The 11,727-nt window shown below is 39.8% G+C and overlaps 2 protein-coding genes across 3 annotated transcripts; both read left to right on the plus strand.

The window, feature by feature from the left end:
- The first annotated feature begins 1,377 nt into the window (after positions 1-1,377).
- Positions 1,378-4,760, plus strand: LOC138203095 (protein THEM6-like). Its single transcript, XM_069157685.1, has 3 exons — positions 1,378-1,445; positions 2,018-2,522; positions 3,501-4,760. Exons 2-3 carry the CDS (start codon positions 2,022-2,024, stop codon positions 3,606-3,608), a joined length of 609 nt encoding a protein of 202 aa, XP_069013786.1. The 5' UTR covers positions 1,378-1,445; positions 2,018-2,021; the 3' UTR covers positions 3,609-4,760.
- Positions 4,761-6,171: 1,411 nt separating this feature from the next.
- ftr67 (finTRIM family, member 67) lies at positions 6,172-11,667 on the plus strand. 2 transcript variants are annotated; one of them, XM_069157696.1, is made up of 7 exons: positions 6,172-6,859; positions 7,991-8,080; positions 8,289-8,522; positions 8,639-8,798; positions 8,916-9,017; positions 10,091-10,189; positions 11,135-11,667. In XM_069157696.1, exons 1-7 carry the CDS (start codon positions 6,263-6,265, stop codon positions 11,200-11,202), a joined length of 1,350 nt encoding a protein of 449 aa, XP_069013797.1. In that variant the 5' UTR covers positions 6,172-6,262; the 3' UTR covers positions 11,203-11,667. The 2 variants fall into 2 exon arrangements, with proteins under 2 accessions (XP_069013797.1, XP_069013796.1); XM_069157695.1 differs by having other exon boundaries at positions 6,173-6,859; positions 7,985-8,080.
- The last annotated feature ends 60 nt before the right edge of the window (positions 11,668-11,727 follow it).

The raw sequence follows: 11,727 nt of genomic DNA on the forward strand, positions 1-11,727 counted from the left end.
ACCCAAAACCAGCAATCCTGCAAATGTGTGGCTTACCCTTAGGGGGACTCTCCCTCCTCCTCCTCTGTGAACCATGTTAGGTTAGGTTAGGTAGTTACTTTGTGTTACTTTGTGTATTAACTTGTGCAGGGCTCAAGGTAATTACCAGCTCTGAAGCGGCATCGTAGACCGCTGGACTATCTTCGGCGCTGAAGAAAGAGTCGTGGCAGGAGAAAGTGTTTCATGGAGTTCATTCAAAGCGTCCAGTGACTCAACCGACAGTCTGGTTAACTCAACAGGTAAAATATTCTACTTCACCAAGGTTTTTATTAATGATTCAAATTCCACCTTGGCCTGTTGATGGTGATTCAACTTTTAATGAAGTTGAAACATTTGGAGAAATTGAAAAAGTTTTGCATACACTACACATTACAGGAAGATATTTAATATCACTGCAGACCCCCTTGAAAACATCTACTATCCAAAGAATGTCTGCGGCAATTTTGGTCGCATTTGAATGAATATTTGTGGATAGTGGAGTTATAGGTTGCAGTGAGCCAAAGATTTCTCACAATGCATACTATGTCATGGGAAGATTGGTGGTGTAGTGATTAGCATTGTTGCCTTTCAGCAAGAAGGTTTGGGGCTCGAGCCCCCCTGTTAGTCATGACTTGACTGTCATCCAAATTATGAAAAAGAAATTCATACTTCAGCAAAAAGTTACCCAAAAGTCCTTTTTTGGGCAAAGTATGACTTTTGGGTCACTTTTTGGCCTCCACGCCACAGGTACACCGAGCAACAAAAACAAATTCTTTTGATAACTTTTAATTTCAAACATATTAAGAGTGCACAGACTAAATTTCAAGTCGGTCCGACAAAATCTGTAGGAGGATTTAGTTAAAGTACAACATGTATGAATCTAAATTCAAAATTGGGGACTTCCTGTTGATTTGACGTAATGGTGCGTTGGAACTTTTTTTTTTTGTACATCTCAGTGTGATACATATGTCCACCGAATTTCGTGAATGTAGGTAAATGTAGACATCTGTTTAGGGGGACTAGCGAGCCATTTGCCCATGCCACTCGTGACTCGACTAAAATACGAGATTTTTCGCCGGGACAGACGCGTGTACCAACTTTCCTGAGTTTTTGAATATGATAAAGCCTCCGAAAATGCAGTTGTTTTACGGAGAATAATAATAACGCGGAATAATAATTCCTTGAAGAACAATAGGGCTTTGGCACCATCGGTGCTCGGGTCCTTATCATATCATAAAGGATGTTTTGGACTTCCTCCGCCGCGATAACTTCCGTCGCTGAGTATAACAACATAACCGTGTCACCATGCCGGCAAGGCAGCCAATGAGATTACGATTCGTCACACACCCGGAAGTTATGTTCATTCATTCTACCGGTTTCTTCAAGTTGCCTCGCTTCCCATGGTAGCGCTTTCTACAGGACGCACAGTGAGTTTTGCAGTTATGAAAACACGCCACTGCCGCGTTTGTGGTTATGAACCGAAGTTCGACATATATATATATATAAAAAAAAAAAAAACACTGAAGAGTGGCGACTTCGCTCTTCTTCCGAGGCCACCGGCTGCTAGCAGCTAGCAGCTAAGCTAACCGATTCAGCTGTCACAGCAGGTCGCAGCTCGCTCGTTTGAACGGAGCTGCGTTAGCTTCTCGGTCCTCCTCAAGGTTGAAGTGGCTGATTATAGGAATATGCTGCCTCTTGTGTTTTTTAGAGTGTGTATTGAGCCGGTGAAACAGCTCTGACCGCTTGGTGTCCTGCATCGTCATTGATGAGGTCAAAAGGCGGATTTAGTTTGATATTATACACATCGCTGAAGTCAGGTTTTTTTTTTTTTTTTTTTTTTTTTTTTTTTTTTTTTTTAAAGGGAATTACTATGGACCATCACACAAACACAGCTGTTAAAGTCACAGCCACATGTTGTTATACTATTATCTGTCTTTTTTTTTTTTTTAAATGCATCAGCTTTGATTGTTGACTCACATTTTTGGGACTGTTGTTCCAGAGAGATGTTGCTGCTGGTGCTGGCTGCCCTCCTCCTGCTCTTCTCCAGCCTGGATGTGTGGTACTTCCTACGGGGGGTCCAGGTGTTTTTCCAGGCGTGGTTCCAGCCCAGGATATGGGACATCCTAGCGGAGCAGAGCATTAATGGCATGGTTCTTCCCCATGACTTGGACTACATGGGCCACATGAACAACTCTCGGTATCTGAGGGAGTGTGACTTTGCTCGCTTCCACCACTACATGAGAAACGGGCTGTTCATGGCCTCGCGCAAACTGGGGGCCAAAATGGTGGTCGGGGCCTCCACCATTCGGTACCGACGCTCCTTGGCATTCCGTGAGGAATTTGAGATTCGGACCAAAGTATTGGGCTGGGATGAGAAGGCCTTTTACCTGGAACAGCGCTTTGTGTCCAAGAAAGACGGCTTTGTATCCGCAGTCATGCTTTGTAGGCAGAATGTAGTGCACTGCAGCCCGGAGACGATTATCGAATTTGTCTGCAAAAAGAAGGTGAGTGAAGTATTGCTGTGACTGAATATTTCTTTGTCGGTCGATCTGTTGATTATTTTCTCAATTAGTCACTATTTTAGTCTATTCAATTTCAGACTACATCCAGAAATGCCAAATTACAAGGCGATGCTATCTAAATGCTGGTTTGTCCTCTCGCTGAACAACAGATTTTTATTCATTTCATTTCAATTTGCTATGACCAACAGATATTTAATACGTTATTTTATATCTTTATAATTTAGAAATAACATTTTGTGACATCACATCCGAGATGGCATATTTCTGTTCTTAACTCGACAGATTCGGACTCCTCAGATGTTGAGTTTAGCGAGCAGACTGAGTAGAATTTTCAAACGGCTACAAAGTCCCAAAAAACAGTTTAGGACAAGTGACAACGCTGGAAACGTTTTAAAGTTTACCTTGAACCTCAAACATGACGGGTCAGACGAACCTTTCGATGCTGAAGAGGAGAATGGAGATGTAAATGTAGTTTTTTTTGTTTTGTTGAAAAAGTAGACTGATGTTATTATTCAGTCTTTCTGAGGCTATTGCATGGTTAAATAATGTAAAAAAAAAAGTTGTTAGTGTTTGCAGTGGAACCGAGAGGAATGAGAGTCGTCTCAGATCTAGCTTCACATTCTTTTCTGATACATTTTTTTAAATTATTCAACCATTTTTTTTTTTGCTCAAGCCCAATGGCATATCTTTAAAACTCATGTTTTGTCCGACCAACAGTCAGAACCCCCAAATGTTGTATTTATGATCACATTAGACAAATAACAGTTTCAAATCATCACATTTTAAAAGCTTGAACCTGAGAATATTCGTATTTGTATTTTTTATTTTTAACCTTAACGTTTCATAGATCATCAAAAATTGTTGGCATAAAAATTGTCAATCGGATGACTTGATTGTTTCAACTTGTCACCGCGGCTTCATTCTTCATCTGCATTCTGCTGACATTGTGTTTGTGTGCAGATCGAGTGCCCACAGTTTCCCGAGGACCTCAAACACTGGATCAGCTTCATCTCCGCCAGCAGCCAGGCTCTGAGAGCAGAGAGCGGTCTGGAAGAGAAGAACAAGTGAAGCCACACCATGACTCCACGTCTAATGAGTGTAGACACATATCATAGCATTGCACGCACATATACAGCATACATACACGCACACAAACGGTTGTAGTGACTTTTACTTTACTTCCAAGATTCCGAGTATCTCTGTTTTGGTAGGGCCCTGCCTGCTGTTTTTGTATGAGGTGAAGTTCTGAACTTATGACAGCTGAATATGGCAACTTGATTTAAAATGCACTTTTGGGATCACAATAAAAGTTGTTTGCATAAAAACACCCTTCAGCAAGGAAGTAGTTTCATCCTTGCAGCTTATTCATTAGTTGACTGTGAGTAGAATGGCTTTATACACATCTTCATTCTCATTTAGCAGAGTCCTTTAAGCATGTAGAGCAAAACGTAATCTTCCACTGACATCAATGCATGTTTTGAAACAACCAGAATATTTTTTGTGCCTGTTTCTTGTAGTTTACAGTTACAGAGAGTTATAACTTTTTAACCAAAAAAAAAAAAAAAATTACATAAATGTGATGAAATACTTGAATGGACGTTATGAACATATACAGACAATTGTTTTCAAATGGCCATCAGTATTTTCCACAAGCTAACCCAAGTAAGTTAACAAACTGAATTTCTGTTAAAAAAAATCTGAAAGGGAATATTTCCTTTTGAGGGATCCATTTATCAGTACAGTATTGTCCTTTTCCCAGATTTAGAATACATGCATTGAAGTGGTGACCCTCTTGATTGGACCTGCATGCGATTTCCCGAGGAGGTGGTTGAATTTTGATTGACAGGCGCAAAATGCTAACATGAGGTTGCTGGCAACTTTCCAAAAACCTGCAACGCACAATAAGCACTGAATGTTCAAGTGATGTTTGTTTTTACTGAGACATCCATTCATGCATCAGAGCTATAGTTTGTGACCAAAGTAATGTATCCATCTGTTTGGAGGAAACTTGATTTTTAAAGATGTGTGTCTAATCTGTTATGTTCTTAGTGCACTGACCACAGAGTCCTGTTTAATTCATGGGAGTTTGAAGATATGCATTGTCTATTTTATTTTTCCAAGTTATCATTTATAATTTATATGTATTCATGTTCCAAACTTTATTTATTGTGTTTGTTGATCATTTAAATGCATTTTGAATTAAAAATGCACTGGAAACTGTATTTGCGTGATTGGGTTTTCCTGACAAGTGAGGTACTGACTTAATATGGTTCGTGGGCCTGCATTGAATATATTTACATATACGACAAAATATGCTGGTAAGCGTTTTAGGAACTCATCAAAATGAAACGGACATCTACTCTCCTCAAACAGCCTCAAGGTGACAGTGAACATTTTTTCATGTCAGCCTGAAATTTCCGAGTGGAAGAAGTTTCTTTTTTGTCTTTTAGAGCTTTTATAACTGGATTTCAGTCCCCTGTCGTGTGTCTTCAAATCAAGTTAAGATAACCAAAAAACATAAGTATATAGTGAATTGCTTTGGTGGTACATTTGTTCTCATGGTAAATACAACTTTAAGGCAATATGCTTGTACTTTACATGAGTATTTCCACCATCGTACAGACGGAAATAACGTATTTTGCCCTGCACAAGATGTATCTTTTGTCTATAGTTAGTAATATATTTGTAGAATAAGAGTAAATTGAAAAGATCAGTTCATAACGTAATTGTTACAGTCATTGTTTTGAGTTTAAACTATCCAAAAGTATAGAGATAAGTTGGTAAAATAGCTCGATCAGCTACATATGTTTCATACATGTTAATACATCAATCATAACAATAACAATTCAGTAATATAATTTTATTAACAAGGGCCATTCCGCTACTTGAGTAATTTAACTGTTGATACGAACATTTGCAGATATGTTTTTTTTACTGAAGATTTTGAATTTAGGACTTTTACTTGTAATTATTATAATTGAGGAAAGGATTAATATATTGTAGTAAAATATTTTAATACTTCTAGCTCTGACTGAAGGGACACCTTGGAGCTCAGTTGCTGGCAGCAACAACAATTAAACATCCGGCCCGAATCTTTCAAAATAAAAGCGTCATCTCCCCAAATCTAAACCACAAAATGGACAACTAATGTAGCAAAATAACTCTTTCTGGTCTGTTCTTCATCAAGCACAGAAATAAAACATTTTTGGGTAGTGTATCATGGTTTTAGTCTGCTTAATTAAGCGTCTGCACATAGAAATTCTCAATGTTGTATTGCTTTCCTTTTATGACATCTAGGCCTACTCGTTGGTAATTAAAATAATAAAACGCGGGCAGAAAGTATATTATATATTATATTTTTCTATACGTATTTACTTTACTATTGTCTATTTTACACTACGTATTGCTATTTTGATTATAGGATAAAACCTTTTTCTACCACCCCTTAACATATATATGTATATATAGCAAAATGTATATAAAAATACATTAAAACATTTTTGGTTAATATGGTGAATAAATCAGTAACGTTTTGATGATTTTGAAATGTAGTGTTTTGAAAAAAAATTAAAGTTTCAAGCAGTTTCCGGCGGTGCTCCGCTGGCCACGCCCCCCCCCTCACCTCCACTTCCTGTAAACAAAGCAGCAGCAGTTGTCAATGTTTGTGTCCATCACGGTTCCTGTGTTTTCGGTTACTTTCGATCTCTTCGGCGTTTTCGACGATGGCACAGGCCGGATTGGTCCTGGACAAGGACCAGTTTAACTGCTCCATATGTCTGGACGTGCTCAAGGACCCGGTGACGATCCCGTGCGGACACAGCTACTGCTCCAACTGCATCCAGAACTACTGGGACCAGGACGACTACCTCGGCGTCTTCGTCTGCCCGCAGTGCCGGCAGAACTTCAACCCGAGGCCGGCGCTCGCTCGAAACACCATGCTGGCCGACGTGGTGGAGAAATTCAAGAAGACGGGGCTCCAGGAGGCCCCGGCGCCCGCCGACCAAAGTTTCGCCGAAGCTGGCGACGTGGAGTGCGACGTCTGCACCGGCAGGAAGAACAAGGCTGTCAAGTCGTGTCTGGTGTGTCTGGCCTCCTACTGCGACCTCCACGTACAGCCTCACTACGACTCGACCGCCTTCAAGAAACACAAGCTGGTGTCGGCGTCCAAGCGACTCCACGAGACGATCTGCCCCCGACACGACAAGCTGCTGGAGGTGTACTGCCGCACCGACAAGCGCTGCATCTGCTACCTGTGTCTGACAGACGAACACAAAGGACACGACACGGTGCTGGCCGAGGCCGAAATACAGCAGCGGCAGGTAACGCGTCACCTGAGTGACTCCAGACGAGGCTTCCCGAAAAGAAGCAGCCCCCCGCCGCCCCTCTTAGGTTTATATACCGTGTCCTCCAAAAGTAGCAGCAGCAGTGTGAAACTCCTGTTTGTACTACTTTAGGTATAAAAGACCAAGGTAAAAAAAAAAAAAAGTGGCTTTAGCTTTTATTTCGTGCAACTTATGTGCTAATAACTTGTATTTATGTATCCAATGGATAAATGCAAAAGTTATGTAGTCTAAAAAGTGTGTGTGTGTGTGTGTGTGTAAGTTTCATGAATCATTCAAAAAAGGTTTTAAACAGTTGTGGAAAGTTGGCTACTTTTACTCGGGTTTTGTAAGTACAATTTTGAAGTACTTGTACTTTACTTGAGTATTTCGCTTTCTACTCGACTAACATTTCAAAGGAAGACCTGGCTCGATGGATAAATTAAAACGCAGCAAATTGTTAAAGATGACACTAGTGCTTTCCAAACCGTTTGGTGGTTCACACCATGTGTTAAGTATTTCTACAGATCTACAAGTGTGTTTCAAACTGGAGTCTCTCTGTTGATCCAATCAAGGTTTGATTCGTTTTTTTTAACAGTAGCCTTTAGTTGAGACCCGGTCACATGCAATGTGGAAGGGGGAAAAAAAAACCAACTATGCTGCCTAGTTTAAATGGTTGGTAATACTAACTGGTAATTAGACTTTAGACTGTATTAATCCCACAGTGGGGAAATGTAGTTGTCACAGCAACACAGAAACACTGTTAGGAAAAGGGGAAAAAAAAAAAAGCTGCACACAATCAGAAAAAAATTACAAATACGTTTACAATAAAATAAGATAGATAAAAAAGATTTTTAGTAAGACCAATGACACTCACAAAAACTATATACACAAAACAACAACAAAAATTCAGCTTGGGATAAATAGAACATGTCAGGTGCTATGAAATGAAATGTAGGCATTAAGGCTTTAAGTTTCCCCCGTAGGCCCAGAATTGGATGCCAGCTTCAGTCTGAGCACATCAAGTCTATATATCTGCAAAATCTAGCACAGAATGATGTGTCTGTTACTGTCATTCAGTCAAAGGGACTTTAATTCCTCATATTTCCAACATTTTTTTTTAAGACACAGCTCGGCGACATGAAGCAACGCTCTCATCTGAGGATTCAGCAGAGAGAAAAGGAGGCGCAGGAGCTCAGACAGGCCATTTTCTCCCTCACTGTGAGTGCTGATATCCTGCGTTTCACAGTCAGATCATAAACCGGTTTAATCTCTCTCACATTCCAGTTCAATACATGCCTTTTTTTAAAAAAAAATTTTTTTATTAACGTCACAGCGAGCACGCTCTTGTGAATTCCAGCTGTTTCTTGTGAAGCCGTCGTGTTTTTGGGTTGTTTTTTTTTTCACTCTGTCTGCTGTCTCCCTCCAGCGTTCGGTTCGGGCAGCAGCTGAGGAGAGCGACGCCGTCTTCACAGAACTGATTCGGTCGATAGAGCTGAAGCGTTTCGAGGTGAGAGAGCTGATCAAAGCCCAGGAGAAGACGGCCGTCGGCGAGGCTGAGCAGCTGCTGGAGAGGATCCAGAAGGAGATCGCTGAGCTGAAGCAGAACGAGGGTGAACTGGACAAGCTGTCCCACACTGAGGACCCCGTCCATTTCCTTCAGGTACGGCCACACACTTTTTTTTTTTTTCCTGGTTTTTTTTGGACTCTTTGGTTGTTGAATTAACAAACTCTTTCTCCCCCCCCCCCCCCTCTCTCTCTCTTGTTGTCTGTGTTTAGAGCTGTCAGTCCCTCCATGCTCCACCTGTGCTGCCGGCTTCGCCTTCAGTCACTACTGACCCCAACGTGACCCTCGTCCCAGTGATGACAGCTGTGGCCGATTTCAAGGGACTGCTGCAGGAAGTTTGTCAGGGAGGATTTGTCAGCATTTATGAAAGAGGTAGATCCTAAGGGTTACATCACATTTGCCCTTTTTTTTAATTTTTTTTTTACGTGATATAAATGTATAAATTATTCAATTAACTTTTATGTGATTTCACATTTCTCTCTTTTGCAGTGAGAGATATGGCAATTGTAGGTCCTCAGACTCCCGCGGTCCAACATGACACGATACCGCCCGGTGAAACTGGATCAGCCGAACAGATGGAAGCAGCGATATGTGAGTCTGGTCATGTTTGTCTTTTAAGATTCGTTGTAGGAAAGTCACATTTACATTTGTAGTCAAAGAAGTTAAATGGGAATTTAAATCCATCTCAAACATGTAAACAAACATGTAACATCTAAACCTGTTGTTTAGCTTTTCAGGATTTATATCTGACAAACATCTGTGTTATCTTTATGTATTCCTGTTTAAGGGTTTTCTGGAGTTTTTTTTCTCGTGATATGAGGGTGTCTCATGTTGTACTGTCTATACAGACTGATTTGGGGCTTTAAAAGTAAAATACATTAAGGCTAAAACTAAAAGTTGTTTACATTTTTAATTCACCTCTCCATTATTTTTTTTTGATTGAATAACGGTAAAATCGTCTATAAAGTATCCTAAAACAGTAAAGATAAATGTCTAAGATGATGTTTTCACGTCTTGCTTTCTCAGATCAACAGTCCAACACACAAAAATATAAAAATTACTGATATAAAATAGACAAAAGCAGAAATTCCCAGGTAATAAGTGGCAGTTTTTGACTGAAAACACACATTACCTAAACAAATCGAAGTTTGAATTATTCTTTGAAAGTGTTTTTTTTCTAGTCTGGTAAACAATAATATGAGAAATAAGTTGTTCTGTATGTGCTTTTATATGTTTATTAATTCAAGACCTTACCGGTTCGCATCGATATGTTTCATATTTTGGTTGGTATAAAAGTGAGACAAGCATTAAACTGCTTTCAGAGTAATAATAATAAAAAGCCTCACAGTAAATTTAACCTGGTGAACATGTAACTAACTAAAACTGCTCGTCTGACTGTATTTGGGTTGTTTATGGTGTTGTTGTCTGTATAGTTTGTTCACCAGTGCCCGCGTGTATGTAGAATTTGTCAACTTTTTGTATAGCATCTAATTGCTCTCCTAAAATTTTTTTTTTTTTTTTTTTTTTTTTAAAACACCCCATTAGCTCGCAGCAGAAACAGCTTACTCAGCGGGTTTGTTTGCAGTACAGTTTGCTGCGGACTCTTGACAGACTGGGCGGCTGAGTCTTTGCACTAACTGTCTTTGCCGTCTTTGTTCTCGCAGGCATCCCCCAACTTAACCTGGACCAAAGTCCCGTGAGCCTAATGCACCCGTTCAGCACCCCAGCACCTGCCGTGACCGCGTTTGCCTTTTCACCATTTGGTAAATAGAGTCGTTACAGCATTAATGGAGCATTTAACAGTGTGTGGAGCCCCTTTTTTTACACAAAGAAACCCAATGAAAATCATACCACAAATGTTTTACTGACTCAGACAAAGAAGCAATTGCAGTTTGAATGTACTTTATTAGGAATATTAATAGTCGTGAGGCCGCAAAATGTATCCTGAGTGTTACATATTATATCTCTTGAATGTATTCACTGATGCAAACGTTGTCGCTGGTTGAGGTTAAAAACTTGAGTGACCGCTTCTGTTAAAATAGCCGTCACTCAGTTTCCCCCTCTGTGCTTCTCCGTCATCCTCTTGTTTGTTGATTTTATGCTCTTGAGCCTTTTGTCTCCCCCTTCTGTCAATGAGAGTAATTACAAAAACATTGACACGCTTATAGGCTCAGCTGTGGTCTTCTCTGTCTACTGTTGAAGCTGTAAACTGGTTGATAAATGGCGGATTTAAAAGAAACGTTGTCACAACTTCCGTGAAATGACTCACTTCACTGTCAGAATTGGATCCATTCAGTCTGATAACATTTGGAAAGTGTAGAAGAGCACCACGATTGACTTTTTTTAAAATTATTTTATTTTTACCTCCAGTTAAGTTATCGTGGTTCTAAATTTAGCCTGAGGAACTTTCTGGTGTGCATCCAAATATGATGACATTTGGTGTCGAAGCGAAGGAAAAGTCAGAGTAAAGAAAAAAGGGTTTATGTTTTTTCTAACTTTTTGTTGTTGAGTAATTTAATGGTTTTTTTTTAATTTATTTTTTTTATTATTTCAAATGGTTATTCAGTGTTTGGTTTTATTTGTAATAATGTAAGTAATACAAAGTTGACTTGGCAATTCATACAGATTACGTTTACAAACACGTTTGTGAGCTGCTCCTCGTCACATTTGTCCTGAAGACCGACACTTCCCTCTTTGTGTTTTCGCAGGCTCCAAAATGTCCTCGGGATCCAGACAGAGGCACCTCCAGCGCCGCGCTCACCCCAGGAGGAAATAGACTTCAAACTCCACTTTTCACATGCAGCAACACGGGCTGAACGTCATCATACGGGAGGGAGTGCTCTTCTCTAGCCGATCAGCAATGTCCCTCTTGAATTGGACATTTTAAATAATTCATCCTTTGCCATTAATTTAATTGCTTTCATTACCAGCTACTTGAATCTTACATTACAATGGAGGTGGGAGTGACGTGACCAACGTGCCACAGAAAACCTCACTGACGGTGTATTTACTGTACTTAAATACTGTGGGACAGACTCACTACTTTTTTTCTTTTTTTTTTTATCATAATTTCAGTATTTATCCGGACATCACCAGATTTAGTACAGTATTAGTTTTTATGGTTTTAAAAGTATTTTTTATTCTTAACCAAAACTCTAAAGAACAATCACTTATCTCTCGAAGACAATGCTGTTATTTGTGACCCACTGACAATAAAAAAAAGAAAAAAAAGAAAAGAAAACTGGCTCACAGGTGGTTTTTATTTGCAGAGGGTTGACTTCACGCACAAAAACAAGCAGCG

Source organism: Embiotoca jacksoni, unplaced genomic scaffold (genome assembly GCF_022577435.1).
Source record: "Embiotoca jacksoni isolate LCO1_2020_lvr unplaced genomic scaffold, fEmbJac1.0.p SCAF_22, whole genome shotgun sequence".
NCBI lineage: Eukaryota > Metazoa > Chordata > Actinopteri > Embiotocidae > Embiotoca > Embiotoca jacksoni.

What these genes read in the sequence shown, in the direction of transcription:
- LOC138203095 (XM_069157685.1), top strand. Translation starts at nt 2,022, where the DNA reads ATGTTGCTGCTGGTGCTGGCTGCCCTCCTCCTGCTCTTCTCCAGCCTG. An exon ending in AATTTGTCTGCAAAAAGAAG is followed by an intron (nt 2,523 to 3,500) that starts GTGAGTGAAGTA and finishes GTTTGTGTGCAG; the next exon opens with ATCGAGTGCCCACAGTTTCC.
- ftr67 (XM_069157695.1), top strand. Translation starts at nt 6,263, where the DNA reads ATGGCACAGGCCGGATTGGTCCTGGACAAGGACCAGTTTAACTGCTCC. An exon ending in AGGCCATTTTCTCCCTCACT is followed by an intron (nt 8,081 to 8,288) that starts GTGAGTGCTGAT and finishes GTCTCCCTCCAG; the next exon opens with CGTTCGGTTCGGGCAGCAGC. An exon ending in GTTTGCCTTTTCACCATTTG is followed by an intron (nt 10,190 to 11,134) that starts GTAAATAGAGTC and finishes GTGTTTTCGCAG; the next exon opens with GCTCCAAAATGTCCTCGGGA.